The sequence below is a fragment of the Rhinolophus hipposideros genome (assembly GCF_964194185.1).
Source record: "Rhinolophus hipposideros genome assembly, chromosome: 6".
NCBI classification, from domain to species: Eukaryota; Metazoa; Chordata; class Mammalia; order Chiroptera; family Rhinolophidae; genus Rhinolophus; species Rhinolophus hipposideros.
The window spans coordinates 19,586,535-19,608,371 of NC_138052.1; the positions used below are offsets into that span (position 1 = coordinate 19,586,535).

Sequence of the window (21,837 nt, forward strand, 5' to 3'; positions counted from 1 at the left end):
ATAAGTGAAAATCTTGCATTTGGTGTACATAATAAATCTTTTATTTTGATACAAAGAAAGATAACTATTTATTAATAGAAACATCAGTCTTTCTGCTTTCTAAATGCCATATGTCCAACCAAAAAAAGGATGTCAGTTTAAAGAAGTGTCAAATTATTAACCCATTTTGAATAGATCATAGAACACATATGGTAATTTCCATTTTGGCCACTTGTCAAATAATCATGCTATAATCATTCATTTTAACTTGGTATGGACATTGCTAACATTTAAGATGTGTTGAAGGTCATAGTTTTCCTATATAAGCACACAGTGTGTGATTCATAAAGCAGAATTTTTCATTATTCTTTCTGTGTTTCTTAGATAATTTATTCCTTTACTAAGACCTCTTCTACCTTGATCATTACAATTTGTAGATTTTGCCTAGATTCAGGTTTCAGAGAGAACAAGAGGAAAATAAACTGTGTCACCAACTTTGCAGATGATTAACTGGGATTATGTTTTTCGCATAATTGATCTTTTTTATGAACTTTAGGTGGGTTGTTGATTTGGGTTTTATACAGATTTATTTTTCAGCCTAGCTAGCTATTAGTTTTATTATTATTTATTTATTTATTTATGTATTTATTTATTTATTTAAGAAGGGTGCATCTCATAATGGCCCATGCAGGGATCGAACCAGCAACCTTGGTGTTATCAACACCACGATCTAACCAACTGAGCTAACAGGCCACCCCACTAGCTGTTAGTTTTGATTTCTCTATGTGCCATTGGCCCACCCAGAAGTGCAAGGTGCCTGAATTTAGCACTGTGCTGTCCTCCTGGGTCCTTGCTGGCTGAATGACAGAACAGATCTCTTTGTCACGTAACCACCTGCTTTCCCAGTACCCTAATTGGAGGTCTATTCCAATGTTTATAAAAATAAATTTGAGCTGACAAGTTGTGATTTTGTGAAATAAGGATGACCGTTTTCTATGATTGCCACCAATTTACATAAGGAAGGATATTTTTCCCCACAAAAATGTGGAAAGATTATCATCATTGAATAAAAGGTAGTTTTTCCCCATAAAAGGATAATGAGTTGATTTGATGTCTATATGACTTCTCCAGTAAAATCCTCTTTTATTTCCATCTGCAGCGTAACTTGGAGAGGCCCCAGAGAATGAGCGTTCACTGCCTGGTGGAATGTGTGGTCAACTGTCAGCTCTCAGGATGGACAGCTTGGACAGAATGTTCACAGACTTGTGGTCATGGAGGTCTGTAGGTCCCCTATGTTGTTCCCACTACACACTGTAGTTTTTAAATACCTTTCAGTATGTTGTAGCTTGACAAATGGGCATTAGGCATTGTTGGCCAACTGGAGGCAGTGTGATGCTGACCCAGAAGAGAAGAGAAAGAACACGGCCTCACAGAATCAGTCCTTTGTGCCACTTACCAAGAACTGACTTGGTCACTGTGGCAGACATCAGAGGAGGTGCTGTCCCTGTGGGACAGTATTGATTCAAAAGGTCATAAGCTCAACATATCCAACAAATGTTGGTCTCTGTGGTTTTTGGATTATATAAGTAATACTGGCTCTTGTGTCAGGTAAACACTCAAATCACAGTGACTTAACATTATAGACTAGGGACTAATTTCTAATTTTTCACTCACATAAATGGTGGATTTCAGCTTCACAAAGTGAATCAGTGACACAGTTTGATATATGTTCTACTTTAACATAACCAAGTTTCTCTGGAGGGTGATATCCAGCTGGCTCTGTGGAAATTTTGAAGGACCAGATTGGAAGTTGCATATATCTCTTCCATCTATATTCTGCTAGACAAAATTTAGTCCCGTATCCCCAGCTCAATGCAAGGTGGTAGGGCAGCAAATGTAGTTTCTGGATGACTAGTTCCTTCTCAGCAACACTATGGGGGAAAGGAAGTGTGAATCTTCGGTGAACAGATAGCAATCACTTCCCATGTTCCTGGTGGTATCTCAGTGGGTAAGTAATACATAATGGCAAGGAATGCAGAAGGCAACTGATACTCAGAAGCTAGGCAAATGGAAACGTAGGTGGCACACCAGCTATCAGGCTAAAGTAGAGACCAAAACCTGTATCCACATAAGAGTGCAACAAAAGCATAACAGGAAAGCACAGAGCTATGGTTTATGAGAAGACTATTCTTGAACGGGAGTTACAATTGATCACAAGGTAAATGTCAAACATTTGGAGTAGGGACCCAGAGAGAAATCCTGTTATATGGCTAGGCACTAAGAAGGGGGAGAAAGGGAAGAAGAATTCCAAGTTGAATGAATCATGGAATCAGGGTCGGAGAAGGGATGGCAAGACCTGGATCTGATTACCAAACAAAGATATTTGGAACCAGTTTTCTAGAATTCCTGTGAACTGGACCATTGACACTAGAATATTGGCTCATTTCTAAGCTATTCACAAATGAGTGTGCTGGGGTGTTGATAATTCTCTGCTTTAGTTGGGATAGTCTGGGGAAATGAGGCAGGATGCAGCTTGGAAAGGGGTCTCATCTCTGAACTCTTCTATAACATTCTGGGGAGGACAGAGCTGAAAACAGTAGCCAGGATATATATCAGGAAAATGTGGCTAAGGAAATTGAAAACTACTTTTGCAAAGAGCATCATTCAAAATGAAAATGTGGAAGTCACAATATCTAATAAGAACATGTCATTTCCTATGCAATGGGAGCCTGAAAAGAAAACCAAATGGTAAGTCTTAAGACCAAGATTTTAATGATTCCCCAAATTTTCTGATTGGAAGCATGGCATAGTTTCCAGTTGGGCATCCTCTTTAAAGTTGGGTATATCTAGGTTCAAATAGCAGCTATTTAAGCAAATTACTTAATCTTTCTGAGTCTCAGCTTCTTTATCTATAATATGGAATTCATGCACATATTAGAGGCATTGTTTTAGGTTTGAGAATTAAATGATGTGCAGTATATGAAGGTACCTAGCACAGTAACTGTTGACACATTTTAGGTGTTTAGTATAGGTTAATTTCCATCTCCATCTTCCTTCCCACCAGTAGTAGAGAGGGTTATAGGAGACGGCCTAGGATCTTTTAAAGATTATACCATAGACCCAGTCACTTTCATCTCTTACTCTCATATCTTATCCTTTTACTTCACTGAAAAGCCATGTGCTACAGTCATAGCCTAAGTGAAATTTTAAAAATGCAAATCTGAACAATTGTTTTCCTGTTGACTTAAGTCATTTATCAATTAATTTATCCATTAAGCAAATACCTATGTGCCAGTTACAGTTCAAAGTGTTGGGAATACAGAAGTGGAGGAAGAAAAGATAATTTCCCTGTTCTCATGGAGCTTACAAACTAGTTGAGAGAAAACAGAGAGTAAATAAAGAAGTAAATAGGTAATATTGCACACTGATGAGTTGACTAAAGACATACAAATGAGAGGTGTTATTCACATTGGTGATGTCTTTTCATCACACAACTGGCTCCTCTTCTGTGTAGTGACCTACCCAGGTTATCCCACAGCCAAAAACACTGCAGTCTTGTCTGCATGGGCCTCTGCTGGGATGTGTGACTCTCACACTGTAAAGGGTAGCATGGAAAAGTAGAGAGAGGACAAAGTCCTGTATTGTCAGCATGATCAACAAAGAGCTGCATGATCCCACACATGCCTGCCTCTCTATCGTCGTCACCCTCCGTGGTCCCGTTGGCCATCTGTGCTCCGATGTACCATATTTCAGTCACATCCTTGAGTGTCTACTTCTACCTTAGTACCTTTCCTCACATGGAGCATCTCACCATCACTCCCACTACTGCCCTCACTCCTTTTATCATGCATGAGTTGAATTTTAATGGTTGTCTCTCTAAGGGGCCAAAAACCCTCCTTGGGTTGTTCATGCGTGAATCCCCCAATTCCCATGAAGCACAGTACCTGGCACACTGGAGGAATTTCAATTAGTATGTGTCATTGCTCTGGTGGGTTTAGACCTTAGGGAAAAACTTGAAGGGGAAGAGCTTGCCAACTAAATCACAAGCCCAGAGGCAGCCAGCCTCTGCCAGTGGCTATTTTCCTCTCCTACTAACTAAATGCAGAAATCTTAGGTACCATTACCCAAGAATGTGTTCAATACAAGGAGGCAGAAAATCTGTTTGATATTAATTTTGTCTGAAAGTTCTAATTCTGCCACTGTACCAAGTCATGGAAACATGATGGATTGCCATGTTCATGCAAACACACCACCTTTAAAAAGAAGCGTCCAAACTGTAAGTTTAATATTAAAATATCACTTTAATTTTTCAAGCAATTCTGTTACTGATATAGACTCATCAGACCCTGTTTATCTACTGTAAAAACAAAAACAAAGAAACACAAAACCTTCCAAATTTCAATTCCGCTATTAGAGAATTCTAAGCCATTCTAGGCTGAACTTAAATTCACCTTTTCTAATCCTTAGAATAACAAACAAAGACAAACAAAGTTTTCCTAAGGAAAATCATTGCGTGAACTAAGGCACAGGGAGACTAGGGAAGGAAATATTAACTACTTGAGAAATCAAGTTGTATAAAGCACTTAGAAAGCACCTAAAAGTATTCCCTGGCACAGAGATATGCCGCTAGTTATAAATCACCTCTCATTAGTTTCTAATGGTCTAGTAGGAGAACTTCTTGGGAATCCATTCTTGACCCTTATATATCTTGACCCCCCTAATTGTCAGATGTGATAGTGCCTTTTAAGGAATAGTCCATACTGGTGATCCCAATAGCTGACAAACCCTCCAGTGCTCTGTTCTAAATATGTATGTATTCTATTTTTCATTTATTTATTCAACAAAGATTTATAAAGTCGACACCTATTATTCTGGTGCGTAATGGTGTCCTCTTTCAGTGTCAAAAGTGGCAGTGTGGAAAATAAATTATATGGTGACCCTGTACTTTGAGATCTGTAGGCAGTACTGTAGAAGAAATTGATTCATATATATCACAAATACTCATTGAATGCTTTCCGAGAGCCAGGAGCTGAGGATATATACTGTGTATGGAACAGATAAGATCCCAGGAAAATAACGTCCCCTGACTTCATAAATTTAATATTCTAGTGGAAAATTAGATGGTGATGACAATACAGAGAGATAGCAAATAAATAAATAAACACAAAAATGACAGATGCTGATGAGTGCTACGATGAGACAAAAATAGCTCATTTGATGGAGAACAATAGGAATCTTACAGGGGAGTGAGGAATGGGGGAATGCAGGCTACTGAGGAGATGATATTTATGTGACAATTAAGTAACAAGGTGCCATAACTCTTATAATTGTTGTTTTCTCTACTAGCTGCTCACGGTTTAATCTCATAAGCATGTTTTGACTACCTGTTGCATTCAAGGTTCTATGTTAGGACATACATACAAAAATATAAAAAATGAGTATGTCTAGTTATATTTATTTGTGGCCAACCTCAATCTTAAAAAACAAAACAAAAACAAATGAAAAGAAACAGAGCAGTACAAAGAAAAACAGGATTCATGGCCTTTACATTGTTAAGCACTTATTCTCAGGACTCTGCTGAGACAGCCTTTATGGAGTATTACATTACCCCTCATCAGTCCCCAAACTGCTCCCCAACTCCAACCTTCCAGCTCCAATCAAACAGCACCACTCTTTTCTGATCACCAACCACCTGGCAGATAGTAATGTTTCTCAAATGAGATAATTCTGTATTTAAATTATGCCTTAATCCTCACACAGAACCACCGAAAAACAACATACAAATGATAATCCAAAGCAGAAATGTATGGCATAGATGAACTAGTTTCTTAAAAGAGACCAAACTGGAGAGCTGAAAAGGTCGGAAACTATCGTGGAGAAACCTCTGCAGCTTGTGTCTTCTAACACAGTGTGCCAGCAGATGTCTTTTCGTACGAGCCACTTTCTTTTTTTTCAACTGGTTGTGTGTGGCAATGGGGCAGAGACCATAAGAGGAGATAGTTTTATTGAGTCACATTCAATGTGCAAGCCAGTTCCATGGGAGTCTGAGGAAAGCACCTGCAGCTCTCGGTTGACTTCACACGATTGTCTTTTTATGAATTCGCTGGGTTGTCAGGCAATACCTGGTGTGCTGGATATTCTGGATGCTTCCCCAGGAGCCACACTTTGCCATCAAACCCCCAGAACTATATTGATCTGAAGAGAAATTTTGAAATGAGTTCTTCCTTATTTTCCAAGTGTCTGGATTACCTTTTTCATGTACACCTGATACGTGGCATATACTATACTTTCTAATTCTGTTAAAGATTTCAACGTCAGAACAGTTTGAATCCAATTTATTTGACATTAGAGAGAGACTGATTCTAAGCTTCCACTAAGGGATCTTTTTAGATAGATTTCAAACATCAAAGCTTTTAATTGAAGAGCTTAATATTTGGATTAGTCATATTATTTGTTGATTTTTCATCAGTTCAGTGAAATGTAGAACTATCTAAATTTGGGATATCATAAATTATTCATAATTATTATTTACCCAATATCATTCTAAGAATGTTATCAATCCCAGACTATGACTTTTTCTTATTTTATAGTTTTTGGCTCAATATATATGTGATTATAGTATTTTTCTATACTATGTAATCCAGCCTGCCTCTTATGATTCCCAGATGGCATATAATTTTTCTGTCAACTCTAGCCCATAATGAAAAAAATAATCTAGTATTAACTCTCAAGCACCACAACTGAAATTTCCAGCCTTTCCTTCTTTCTTTTTTTCTTTCTTCCTTCCTTCCTTCCTTCCTTCCTTCCTTCCTTCCTTCCTTCCTTCCTTCCTTCCTTCCTTCCTTTCTTTCTTTCTTTCTTTCTCTATTTATTTATCTATTTATCTATTTATTTATTTATTTATTTGCTTTTCTTAGATTTCAAAGGCAAGCCTTTATCCTTAAGCCTCTATGTAAGAGTGATCAGTCTGGTGTTCTTGCTTGAGCACAGTCCAATAGTTATAACAGGACAAACTTATTTACTATATCAATTAATTAGTTCCTATGACAAGAATACAAGAAACGGAAATGGTAGCATAGGAAAAAAGAAAGTGGAGGTAAGAAACCAGAATGTCTGCGTTTCAGAGCTGGCTTTTGCAACGGCAAGTTGTAGGACTTTGAGCTACTCTTTGCAGAACTCGCACTATTTTTTTTTTCACATCTGTAAAGTAATGAAACATTTTACAGAATATATTTTATTTTCCAGAAATATTTTATAGAATAATTACATTTTAATATCTGTTGGTCAAAAAGTCAATTATTATTAAAAAAAAAAGTCAATTATTAATGTCAGGAGTATTTTAGTAATGTTTTTACAAGAGTACTAAGAGTATAGGCATAATTTTACCAGTGAGGTGATAGGCAGTTAAGCAACCTACTTAAGGTCATGTGGTTTTAAGTTATAGAGGAAAGACTTGAACCCATGTTCAGGTATCTCCAAGCCCTATTTGTTCTGCTATGCCCCTTTACATCTGACATTTTGTACATGTAAGTGTTGTTGTTACATGTAGGGACCTGGATTGGGTGCTACCTAAATCCCTTTACAAAAATTCTAAGAATGTGTAGGTATATTTAAGAAAAAGGGGAGGAAATGGATGTCAGATTGGAACACAAAGGGTGTGAAGGGCTTTCAGAAGTCCCTCTGAATTTTAAGCCTCCTAAACATATACTTGTTTCATCATCAATAATATTGTATATTGTCTAGCCCACTTAATTGTAATATAGTCAGGGAGCCAATCTTACAGGTAGGTCATGCATGATTCTAGTGGACACCGTAGCTCCAGGATTGCCAAACTCACTCTCCTGACCTTCTCATTTTACATCCCATGGGGAGTGCCTCATCTGGTTTTTGTTTTTTTGTTTTTTTTTTTGCTGTATACAGGTATCTACAGTTTTCTACCAAGTTTTGTTAGCTTTTAATGTGACTCAAATATGTTGTTGAAATAAGAGGTTAGAGTATACACATTCACTCTACCACAGAGAATTCTGGAGCTCTTTATTTCCAAGCAAAACCGAATGTGCCTAATCTTATGCACTTAACAGACCTATCCCACTCCTCTGATACCATGGTCTATCTTGACCTTGAAAACTGTGGTCTTGTTACTTCCTTGCTTAGCTCACCTCACTCCCAATAGATGGTCATGGTTGGGACTAGTCTATTTTATTCTGAAAAGCCTGTGGAACTTATATCTTGCCTAAACTGAGTGTTCTTTAAGATTAAGGCTATCTGGGTGTCTGAGGCAATATTCAGATAAGCCAAGGAATTCCTCCACAGCAGAAACAGGTGGAATGTAGCTCTGAATGAAGAAGCATTACTGCATCTTTCATCTCTAACAATGTGGAAGGTCAGTCTTTACATTGCAGATCAGGACCGTAATTTTTCTCCACTTTGTTACATTAGAAAATAGCCTTGATCCCAAATCTGTGTCCACCAGGGTGTACATTTAAAACAAATGTCGCACTTAAAATAAACTTGGATAAAAATTACAGATGATATTTAAGAGAATAAAAAGTAAATATCCAGCATAAAGAGCTGCATGAAATTAGCTGAACAATTTTATATACAATCCATGATAACTTTCCACTGCTTTCAGAAATTTACTCTGACAAGTACCCTAAAGCAAATACCGAGTTCTCACAGAGAAAGGTGTTAGTGCCACACTTGTAATTACTTTCTACCAAAGGAAAATATGACATGTACAACTAGGTAACACATTTATCGCAGAAGGTAGAACTAAGTGTACTTCTCAGACTTGTTCAAGTGGCCTAACCATGACAACAGAGCATCTGATACCTGACTCTGACCAGATGAGATTGAGATCTGTTGGAAAGCACGTGCTTTTGGAGTAAGACAAACCTTTGTTCCAATCCTTCTAGGTGTGTAATTTTGCAAATATTATTTAATTTCTCTGAGCTTAATTTTATCACACATGAGATAAGAACATTAATAACTGTCTGAAGCAGAGTGTGAGACTAGGATTCTTGTGGAAGTGATTTATGTGAGGGGCATGGGGAAAGCAGTTACTCTCAAGGAAAGGGGAGCAAAGAAATCAGAATAAGGAAGGGAAAAGACATAAGCAAGAAAAAACATATGCTGTAGCATCTCTATGTCAGCACATTGTAGTCACTCAATTAACTTAGTTCCCCCTTCCATAATGAGGAATGCTTTCATAACGACAAAAGGTATTATATAGTAAATGTTCTTAACCACAGAGACATACAAGTATGTAATTAAAATTAATAGACTGACATGACCAGCTATAAATGAGATTGTTGCTAGTATCCCTTTGCTTCCTTTCATTTATTTCATCATCTGTTAGTATTTTCTACAGACTAATATTAGGTAGAAGGTACCAAAAGCTTAAGAATAAGTCTGTAGGAGGAAATATGGCACTTAAAAGTGGAAACATTCAATAACCTAATTTTTGGGTGCACATCAGGCAGGACCACCATCAACTTGAGGTTAGTGACATTGAACCCCATCCTTCGTGGTGTAAGTTTACCAACCACTTATAGATGTCAGCTTTGGAAGTCCATTCCCTGCCCGCAAGTGTACATATGACTTAAAAATTCAACTCATATTCAAAAGAAATAATGCCCAGGTAAAAAGCAAATCAGTAAGTAGTAATAATATTCAAGTAACATGCCACAAGCTGAGTCGCTTCAGGAACTACTGTTATTGTATTTACATGTCTATGGTGTTTTGGAGTTTATAGGTATGTTCATGTAAATTGGTCAGATATTTTATTTAATGAACTACGTAAGGTTAAATAGGTATGTTCTTCTTTGCTCAATTAGTGTTGTATTTCCTTTTCCATTTTCCCCTACGTACATACCTTACATTGTTTGCTGGGTTATATTTAAATTATCCAGATCTATCAAAACCATAATTGGAAGCTAATTCAGTTGACCATGTGTCGAGGCCATAGAAGATCTGTGATTTAAAGCATGCCTCTGTGACAGTGCCTGGTGGCTGGCTGCTTGGATTTGAAAGTATGGTCAGAACAAAGAACCATTGCAGTGACTCCATTTCATCCATTCATTTCATTCATTTTATGAATGTAGAAACGGGCAAATATTTAACCAGTTTTAAGGTTTTTTAGTGCTTAGAATTTCCCATATCCATTGTCAGCGAGGCCTCAGAATGAAGTCTGACTACTGCTGAGTTCAATGGAAGTATGACCTGGGCCAATATGCTTCCAATCTACATGCAGCCTTAAACCTATTTATTGTCCTGTCTTTGAATTTTGTTTGAGTGCGTGTGCATGTGCATGTTTGTGGATGTCTCTGTGTGTGTGTGTATGTGTGTGTGTGTGTGTGTTACAACTAGTATGGCTCACTGTTTTGTTTGTTTGTTTGTTTCTTTTTTTTTTTCTGGAGATCTTACCAGGCAATTCTTTTTCCTTTATTGCAAGCAATTATTACTAATGTAATAGTAATCCCAATATCAGTGTTGCTTATAATGAGTTCCAAATATTTCCCACGGGAGGAGAGGAAAAGTCTCAGAGAGAATTTTTTGCTAGCAAACTTACCCTATCATAATTTGGGATTTTATTAAATTGGAAAAATGTTTTGTAGGGAGTACTTTTCTGTCTTTTATAGCCTGAAGAGTAGATGAATAGAGAGTCAATTTCAGCTTCTACATTTCACTGGTATTGCTCATTAAACAAATTGTCTATATCTACTGTTGAATTCAGTTTCCAAATAGATTTCTAGACCCATACACTATGCATTTATTGAAAATCATAAACCCAACAAGAGGAGTCCAGACAGTGTCTGAGAAAATCTCCCACTGTCAGATTGGAAGCCTGAGGATGTGTATGGCAGCAGCCTTCACTCTTACTTTGATGGCAGAAGCAGTCCAGTCCAGAGTGTAAGGGGTTTGGTGGGTTGGGAGCAGACTGAATCATTATGGATTTCATAGCTGTGTGCTTTTAGCATTACAAGCCCAATAGAATACAGGTAGCATGCTTTATATACCCATTATAGGCTTGTTCCAGGGCCCATTCTAGGAATTGATATGAAATAGTAGCTGTTAAAAATCAATGATTAAAATATTTAAAATTTTAACAAGCATCTACTATATTTTAGATAGTCTATAATGTGGTTATATGTGGTATTTTTTGATTCATATAACCAGTGTGAGATAAGTGCAAGGAGTCCTCACCCTCTCGGTATTCTTCCCTTGAATCGCCATACTTGTGAGTTCTGTGGTAAGGGAAAGCCCTAAATAGCAAGTCACTCAGTAATGAGCTGACCCCTTAGAAAGCCATCCCCTGGTCAATAAGCACCCTTCACTGATGTGCATGTGCTGTCATTGCATCAGGGTAGTCTCGGTTATTCTCTAGCTGTAAATGGAACGTGAACCACAACAAAGGAGCACAAAATGGCGCAATCTGTACACCAGAGATTAAAAGGTGTTCTTGAGAAAATTGATGAAAAGTGACTCAAGGCTGTGATCAAAGTGGCTCAAAGACACTCTGATCAAACCACACAAGCCAGTCGTGGATCTTTTATAGGGTGATCGTAAAATTATGTAATATTACCAGCAGCTGACATATTCTTTGTCCTAATAATGAGTGCATAATTGCAATTGTAATCTGCATGGCAGTTGGTATTAGATCAAATAAACCCTCTTGCTTACTCTTTAGGTCCAGAAAATGTCCCATGTAAACATGTTTTTTTTTTTTATTTATTAACATAATTTAATTCCCATTTTAATAGATTCACTTTTCAATGGCATTTTCCCCAGCATGAATTATCCTCAGATGCTTTCTGTATACTTAATTTTATTTCACCAAAGAGGAAATTTCATGCTTGGGGGAGTTAAAATACTTTCACGCAGTCACAGCATTTACTAGCTGTTAACTTGAGAGAACCGTTTCCAACTAGAGAATTTTGATGCCAAGTCCAGGTTTCTTTTCACCATACATCAACTATTTTCAAATTTTCTATCTCTCATATGCTAGATCAATCCTAATTTTAAATGTCTTTAATTTGGCCACAGCAGCCACCTCATGTGAAAACTCACCATCACCAAAACAATTCCTTCATGCTTCTGCCATTAGAGGTCCCCTTTAGAAGAATCATTGCTGAGAGGTAGTTGTGTGGTTGAATATTCCATCCAGTCTGATGTTTGAAATCCCAGGTAGCATTTGACCGCTATCATTGGAGATGGCAGGCCTCCTTGTTATGCCATCTGTATCCATGCAACTACATGTTGTATTTACGACTTCAGGATTCGTGAGAGTGCCTAATTTGAGGGGTACTTTCTCTGATTATTTATACGACCAAATATCCATGACTTAAAAAGGAACATATTAAAATATACCAAATAACCCCCAGAAACCCAGTAGTTATTTTTCAGACCCTCGTGCTTTTACCAGCAAAGTTTTTCTTACTGAACGTTAATATTACACAATTAAACATGACAGTATACTTCAAAATGTAGAGTTGTTATATGTGTTTTGGTTTTAAAAATGTATCCTTGGTAGTAGATGGCATTGTTTGAAAATCTTTTCTTTTTTTTTAATTAAATGTACTGGGGTGACATTGGTTAGTAAAATAATGTAGGTTTCATGTGTACAATTATGTTTGGATAGCAAAAGCCAGAGAAATCATAAGGCTATGCTTTCAATGGATAGTTTTAAGATTATATTATTTCAAAAAGTAAGAGCATCAATTTTTTTCCCTATTGAATTCATTAGTCTCCCTCCATCTCTATGTCCAGGAGAAGATATCTGTCACTTGCATGGAAATAAATAAAATAGTTCTAAAATAATGGCCATCCACATACCATTAATTCAAGAACAAGCTTAAAGTCAGTTGGTTATAATGAAACAGAGTCCCTTTTACTGTGATAAAGGCAATACAACATTGTCATTATTCTTACAAAGATAGATATAGAACAGAATGCAATGTAATGACTTTAGGGTAATAGGTATTTAGATTAAAATAAGATTATTATAATACTGAAGAGTAAGCAAGAATTCATATAAAATCTTGAGCCAAAATTGTTCATCAAACAGGCATAACATTTCATGTGAATGAGATGATGTCTGACCTATATAATATGCTTTGAGTGTTGCTGGGAAGAACATCTGTCCAAACACGTATGTTTTAGTGTCCAATGATGCAGAATGGGTAACTTCTGTTGTTCACCAAACCCATGTAATCTTTGACACAAATTTTACCACCATCCAAAGTTTCCTTTATGTTTCACATAAAAAACCTACATGGGTATCATTCTTGCTCTCTTGCCTGTATCATGCCTAATACAGCAGCCTCTGGAACAAAACTTCCTGGGTTTGAATTTTTTTCTCTAAATTAGTAGTTTTTTGACCTTAGACAAGTGACTTAAACTCTGTGCCTCGGTGCTGTCATCTATAATGTGGGAATATAATAGAATTTCCCTCTAGGGTTATATGATTATTAAATGAATAGGTGTCTATATTTAGAATATTGTCTAGCATGTGGTATCTGCTCAATAATTGTATTGGTATTATTGTATTATCACGTATATTCAGATACCAGATAATATCATGTAGATAATTTATGAATATATGAATTTAAAAAAAATATTCAGTTGATTGGTTTAATATATATGAAGCACCATGCTAAGCCCAAACCTCAAGGAATTTAGAATCCAGTGATTAGAGCTTCCTAGTTTTCTTCAAGGGTCTTCTCAGAGAGCATTAGTTTACCACCAAATCTATAATAATTTTCCAGTGGCCAGTAAGATGTCTAGACCACTAGAAGTGTGAGTCACCCTTACTTGCCCCTGAAATAGAGGGCATCCGAGAATTGTTCCTACCCAGAGCTTTCAAGTGAATTCCACGTAGAAGTGAAGTCATCAGTAGCTTTCCTTTTCTCTTAAGATATAAATGTATGATCTTTGGAACTAACTTAAAAAAAAAACAAACAAACAAACAAAAAAAAAACACCCAGTTTTAATAGCTTTTAGCAGCAGTGTGTCAAACCTATTCTTGCCTTCACTCTCTTTGTTCCAGCCTCATTAGCCTTCTGTCAGGTCTTCAAACAAACTCTGTTCCTTTTTATCTCAGGACCTCCTCACAAGTGCTTTCTGCCACTTGGGACACTCTCTGTACATCATGTCAGGCTGGCAACCCTTAAGATTTCTGCTTAAAGTGCAACTGCTCAAGGGAATGTTCTCTGATTCATTTCCAGACTAGGCTGCATCCCCATAGCATTCACTAATATTAGGTTGGTGCAAAAGTAATTGCGGTTTTTTTCATTTGTTTAACCTTTTACACCACAATTACTTTTGCACCAACCTAATAGAATACTCTGTTTTTCCTTTAATGTTTATTACAAATGCAATTACATTATTAACTTTATAACAACAATGGGAGGGCATGATAATTTATAGTTATTAACAGTAATGAAGCTATACGATCTCTCTATGAGTGGGAGAGAGATCAAGAGAGAGAAACACAGACATTTAAATTCCATCCACTATTCCACTTCCTGAGCCTATGACCTAATGCCTAGGAGTGGGCATAAGTGGACATGGGAGCCCTGCTCTTTCCTCAGTCATTCTTATTAACCAATTTTCTTTCATTATGAAATGGAACACCCAGCATCTGAACATGTTTTTTAAACATCATGGCTCCTTTCTATAAGCCAACAACTTAATTTTGTCTCAGTGAAAAAAGAAATCGGTCTTAAACTCTAGGAAAATTAGTCATGTTGAACTAATTGAGAAAAACTGTTGAAGCCTCAAGGTGGCACCTTCCTAGTTTGTATTGTGTGCAAGTTTTACTTTACTTGCTGATTTAGAATCTAACAGACAAAGACGATGCAATGTTCTTAATTTTTCCTATTTGTAATCCTGGCCTAAAATCTAAGTTCTGTGAGGGCAGAAGACATCTCTGGCAATTTCATTACTGTATTCCAAGCATATAGCACGATGCCTGGATCATAGTAGAGCTTAATAAATACATGTTTGTTGAATGAATTAACATTTTGACAATGTTTACAGGATCAGTCTATTTGGCCACAAAACAGCGTTTGTACATAGGCACACTACTAAAGAAGTATAAGACAGAACAAATTTCAGATCCTTAACATTATCAATACCCTGTGTCTCTGTCTAAACCTAAATTAAAATGGCAGAAAAACTGAAAGCTAGACAAAGTTCAGTGTATTTTAATGAGACTTACATATGTAAAGCAACATTCAGCCCTTTTAATTCCCTTCCCAAGCCAAACTCTAACGGAAAAAAACTGACACCTTCCTTATCATTTTAGGTCGAATGAGCCGGACTCGATTTATCATGATGCCAACTCAAGGAGAAGGACGGCCATGCCCCACTGAGCTTACCCAGCAGAAAACCTGCCCAGTGACCCCCTGCTACAGCTGGGTCCTTGGCAACTGGTCTGCATGTAAATTGGAGGTAGGTCATGTAATGACATTTAGAGAAATGCTTCTCAATATGTCCAAAGCATTTGTCTGGTCAAACCTATGTGCTGATGGAATAAATTTCACAGCAGCAGGTGCCTGGAACAATGTATTTTTGTGCAATGGAGAACATGGAAAAGTACAATCATGGGACTTAAACTTGAGTAGAGTGATACTGCTGGGAAAATACATGGCCATTCATTAGTCACTGATTGTAATAGACCAGGTCATGGGACTTTCAAGCTCTTTGGCATCCTCAAGAATTTTCTGTTATTTTCCTGGCTTGTTGGAAATATCAAAATATTATTTAATTAGACTCAACTCTGAAGCTGTGGAAATGCACAGTTTGCTGTAGACTGTTTTTCTTAAAGAGGCACTTTTAGGCTTAGGCAAAATCTTATATATGGGCAGAAAATCAAAAATATAAAAGTTCTATTTTAACATTATTACCCAAACCAAGGTTACTACATTTTCCTCGATGATTGCTTTTTTTTATTGACCTGAAATATAAATGCGAGCAAAATCATAACATATCACATACCCAGAGCTTTTGCTGGATCAGCATAGATCTTCCACTGCATTTTCTCTTTGGCTTCTTATATAAGAAAACACACATTGACTTTCCATATTTTCTTACCTTACTCATTTATCCTTCAGTTCACAGTCCAAAGCATATTTTAATTGGGTAACAATAATTTTGATTATGCATTAAGAAATCTGCAGAGTATTCTCATAAAGATGTTTAGTGTTCCTGTCAGGACGACATTGTCATGCAGCATTATTATCTCACAGAAGTTAAATGCCCGTGCATTGTAATATGTCCCAGAGGAACAGAAATGTGTGGTACATTTGTTCAGTCTCCTTTTTATAGAAAATAAGGTAACCATGCAGAGTGATTTAATAGTAACCTAATGGCTTTAAGTATGAATATTTAGTCTACTCGTCTAAAATCTTCTTTCCTAAATCTTCAGCAATTTTTAAATGCTGCTTGGAATCACTTACAATTGAGAAAATGGAAGGAATATTTCACCTTGTAATTGTGATCACTGTTGACAGAGTAGAAAGAATAAGCTCCAGTAATTCAGGAACACATTGCATGGGAAGGGAGAGCAAAGAAATTTAGGAGGGAGGGCTGGCAGAAAGACTGACAAACTCCATGCTCCAATCTCACCAGGCATATAGCTGCTACTATACCTTACTCGTTCTAGTGTATTTTCCCTTTTAACTTCTCAGATGTCAGGAGCCTTTTTTTTCCCCACCTACTAGACAAGTCTGCCATCTTGTTCCAGAGGAACATTATGGGGAAATGCCAAATGTAATATTTAATTTTGTTGTCACCTATTGACTTTTTGCCTGGACCTCTGGGTCAAGGGTGGTGGGTTGTGAACTCTATCTGTACAAGTGCTGGTGGGGACTGAAGGGGTGTGGCCTCTGTTAGCAATACCCAGTCTTGCAGGCCCTGGAAACCTCAAGAGTAAGTATATGGAGAAACTTCAGTGCTGCCTTGGATTTCCAGATGCTCCTCTTCTCATTCATTGACATATCCTCTTAGAAGGAAACTCTGGAGTTAGACCTCTTTCAGGCAGAGCTCTCAAAAAACAAGTCCATAGTTAACTGCATGGGCGCCTTACCCAAACAGGGCCAATCACCATTCTTCTCCAACAATTTGGCATGGAACTAAAGCTGTTCAAAGATACTGCATTCAGGAACTCTTAGCTGCTACGTTGTCCCACCTTCTGGATAAACTCAGTCACTCAGAAGCAAGAAAGAATAAGAAGGTGAGAATAAGAAGGTGACACAAAGAAAAGCAGAAGCAAAAAAGAAAGGTAACCGTCACAATATTTATGTTGAGTTATTCCTGAGTTTGAGTTGCATTCCTGCTTTTCCTCAAGCCTAACTGTGAACTCTTTGTGAGACAGATAACACAGTGTCCCTTCAGTGAGTCGCCTTGTCTTAAGTTTATATGTTAGCTGAGTTTTTGGAATTACTGATCAAATAACACACGAGCCTTTGCCCACAAGAGAAAACACCTCTCTCAGAGCTGCACTTCAGCTTCTCCTTGTCTTGTCATATCCTAACCCACCAAATGCAGGTTTAGAATCTGCTCATTCATTGCTGGTGGTGAAAATATCCAAGTGGCTGAGTGTCATCAAGAAGTTATCACCAAACAATAACAGGAAGAGAAGCATGCACAGGGAACAGTGGAGGTGCCCATTTTACCACTGGCTTATATGGAAAGAGATTAGCAAAAGGAACTGTGTATCCTCAGGCTTCACTTTTTTTAGTGTTTTCTAACTCTTTCTTTCCAAGTTCCCCAGCTGATAAAATGTGTCCACACACATATGTTGATCAATCTTTTTTAGGAGCTCAGACTCTGGAAACTCCAGTGCTGATTTTGGTTAGTGTTCTGCCAGTTCCTAGCTGTGCAATTTTTGCAAAGTCTCTAACCTCTCCAAGCCTCTGGTTTCGTAAATCTATATCATAAAGGTAGCAGGAGTACCTATTTTGCTGGGGGTGTTTGGCAGAAATCAGATATTTCATAATATAGTGCTTAGCATACTACTTGGCCAAAGAAGAGCTCAATCAATCATAGTTGCTAGTACAGTTCTGATTAAAACTATGATTATGGTTATTAGCACCACCTGTCTATCCACATCTGGTGGTGCAAAATAAGAGTATATCAACAGTTCATTAATAATCTGGACAGTGCAGACTTGGTGAGAGAATCCTTGTTGTTGGCAACCTTTGCTCTAGAAGCCTGGCTCAACTTTCAGACCCTAGTATGTAGTCTCATGAATGGGATTGAGCGAATGCTTGCTTTCTGAGTGAAATTATGGTTCTGTTGCTGATTTCTCTTCACATTGTGGCTGTTGTCAAAGTTACAAGAGGTTAAGGTTAAATATGGATATACAAATGAGGAGCATATTATTGTTTATCTTGGTTTTTTAAAGTAATCCCTGATGTAGACTTGTTTCCTCTCATTTCTTTGCACCCCATCGCCTGCAATGTCAAACAAAACTCTAGTCAACTGCATCTTCTGTTACCTGAGGTTCCAAATAGCAGTGATTTCAAATTTTATACATGTTACTGTATCTTCAGACTCTTCTCTCCAAGTATACAGAGTCTGATTCTCTATAGCAAAACATACACCTTAGACAATTCTGCAATGGATCCATCATCTGGAATAATAAGTTACAAGAGAGAAACCTCCCCCCAAAATGAAATTTAACTTACACTAGTTATTTTCCACTTCAGGAAGTAAACATTTACGAGAGCATTTGCTTTGAATGAATTTACTGTGAACTGATTTTGAACCTCCACTTATCTCCAGAAAAATGCACTTACATTCAAAATTAGGGGACATTTTTTGACAATTTCACAACAGCCATAGAAATGATTAGATAAATTATGAGGTATTCACAAGTCAAGCGTGGGACTTGCCATCTTAGACAAATAAATCATAATTTTTGTTTACACATCTCTAGAAGAAGATGTAATGGTCCCAGTTTATGTGCCCACTCAACTTCTTTAGAATTTAAACTTCTGCAACTTGGACCTCCTCCAAGTTGCACCTTTTCTTTTTTCTCCAGTATGTCTTTGAATCTTAACTTCCTTCTGTAAAGAGTTTTTTTCTCAGCAGCTACTGTGTACCATCCCATACCTCCAGTGATCTGTCTATACCCTGCCCTTGACACACAGTAGCTGCGGCCACAGGGCCTTGACCTGGATGGTGCTCAGCAGGCCCATCAGCCCCCACATCTCCTGTCCAATACCCTGGAACACTATCCTGACTGCTTTAGTTGTCCATCTTATCCTTCTTTACTCCTGTCATCTCAAGAACCACAGCAGCTCCAAGGCTTACACATGCAGTGTCTGAGTCCTGCAGTGAGAAAGAGATGAGGAGATGAAACCCAGTTTCCTAGTGCAGAGCACAGTTATCACACTGTTACTTAATAGTGGATTAATGGGATGTACCACGTAGCATCTCTGACTGCAGCAACAGACATGCAAAGGCTCCCCACTCCCCCTATCTCATTCTCTCTTTGTCTCTCTCTCTCTTCAACCATACCAGTAATAGTCATAAAGGCTCTAGCTCTTCCACCAACTCCTGGATTTAGTGGAAGCTGAGCAGCACACCTTGGAAGTATGGAGGAGTTAATACTCCCTGGGATGAGAGTTGATCAATGAGAACTGGATCCAAGGAGGAGGTGGACTTAAATGCCTCTCACATCTCCCTCTCTTGCCCCATCTTATATGGTACTGAGGCATGGTGATGCCATGTGGTCTGTCTGAAAGATGTTATGGATGACCAAGAAACCAGCTGTTTTTTTTGGGACATTGTTTTTCTTGGTTTAGTAACACTCTACCTTATATTTACTTTTCCTCCATACCTGCTTTAGTTCTTTTCTCCTCACTCTTGCCATCTTGGGATGCCATGTCATTAGCAGAAAAGCTTTGCCTAAGGCTCTATTTTCTAAGGGATTTATGGAAAAACAGAGCTATCATCTAACGTTATTCAAATATCCAGTGGACTTCTTTTTGAAGTACGAGCACCTAAAACTGAGGAGAAAATACTCATCTCGTGACTATCTGCCAAAAGTGTTATAGTGTTATAGTATATCTGGCCAAGCAGTTGCTTGGGCCAGATAGCCACTAAGAGCCTTCCAATTCTAAGCTTCTTGTTCTGTGAGACATTACACAAACTTTTTTCTAATTTTCCAGAATAATCTGAGTGGGATTTGTATGAAATATTGTCAAAGAACATTATTCATTGCAGAAGGCACGCTGCAAAAACAGCTTCTCATGGCAATAGAGAAAATCTGTATTGTGCCACAAACCCCAACATAATCCATATGAGAAAGGACTGAATTCCCTGCAAGAAAGAAAAAATAAGCTAAATAAAAGAGAAATGTATGTCCTGTGACTGAACATGCTCTCTTGGTGGAGTGATTATAGATTAGGCCATTTTATCACATACACATATACACATTATGTATTGTTTTTCTTTTTCAATCAATCCTGGCTGAGTTCCAAAATGAGCCATCATATTCTGAGTACATAAATTCCATGGGGGTAAAATTGCATTCAACTTCTGTATCAGCTCTAGAATTTCTTCAACTTCTGTTTCAGCTCTAGATGAATTGCTCAGTGATGCTTCATTGTCAACAATTTAAAGAGAACTCCTAAGAGGAGGAATCTGAAGAAATATACAACTAGGGTTTTCTTGAGCAAGAGGTAGCAGTAACCAAAACTCCGAGATGCTAATTATTTGGGTGATTCTGACAGTATCCGTCCCTCTCACAGGGTGGAGACTGTGGGGAAGGAGTCCAGATCCGCAGCCTTTCCTGCGTGGTCCACAATGGTTCAATCTCTAACTCGGCTGTGCGTGTAGACGATGCACTGTGTAAAGAAATGCCCTTTCAAGATGGCATCCTGAAGCAGCTGTGCTCTGTGCCTTGCCCAGGTATGTGATTTTAAACAACTGGGAGTGTCTTCCAGGTTGATCTTCTTATGTATTTATTTTCTTTTTATTTATTTATTTATTTATTTATTTATTTATTTATTTATTTATTTATTTATTTATTTTTTGCTGGAGAATCTCTATCTCATCAATATTGAAGTTGTTAATTAACTTTAATTCATTTTTAATTGTGGTTATCACTTTGGAATATGTATAGCTTCATTGAAGGTGAAGTAGGCAAGAGGAAAAAGAAAAAAGAAAAGCACTGGACTTGGCAATTTAACAGCTAAGTTAGAATCATTTCCCTGGTGTTTTGCCCCGGGCATGTAGTCTAACCCCTTTGAGCAATGGTTGCTCCATGTAGAAAATTTGTTAATAATACCTGACCGGACAGCACAAGGCACATTGGTCAGCACTCAAAAAACATTGACTAAATTCATGAGTGGATGAATCTCTGGGGGATGGCATGGTAGGGACAAGTAAAACTACATGTTTATAAAAGCACTCTGTCAAACGGTCAAGTTCTGTGTAATTGTGAAGTCCATTACTAGTTACATAAAATATATGAGTTTATTTTAATACTAAAAACATGGGGTATATGGCATAATTTTAAGGTGGCTTAATATATCCTTATAGTATGGCATGTAATATATATATATATATATACACATATAAGTATGTGTATATATATTACATATATATGCACAGATGTACATGTATATGCATATATATATACAGATGTGTATATATATGCACAGATGTAAACATATGTATACATATGTACATACACACAAATGTGGGTATGTTTATTAAATTCAACATTCTTTACATCCTAAGATATTCCACTTCAGTGAATGACTTATTCTCTTTATATAGTTTCTGAGAACATGAATTTTACCATGTTCTGCTGCTCTTTGAAAACTTAGTTACTACAATCTT

At 37.4% G+C, this 21,837-nt stretch overlaps 1 protein-coding gene across 2 annotated transcripts in view; it reads left to right on the forward strand.

Annotated features, from left to right (window-relative positions):
* The window catches only part of THSD7B (thrombospondin type 1 domain containing 7B), an 815,330-nt gene that overhangs the window by 763,000 nt on the left and 30,493 nt on the right, over positions 1 to 21,837 (forward strand). For both annotated transcript variants that reach the window (XM_081051932.1, XM_081051933.1), the window contains exons 20-22: positions 1,139 to 1,256; positions 15,287 to 15,432; positions 20,742 to 20,901. In XM_081051932.1, the coding sequence (XP_080908058.1) occupies positions 1,139 to 1,256; positions 15,287 to 15,432; positions 20,742 to 20,901 (424 nt within the window). The remainder of the gene's footprint in view (positions 1 to 1,138; positions 1,257 to 15,286; positions 15,433 to 20,741; positions 20,902 to 21,837) is intronic.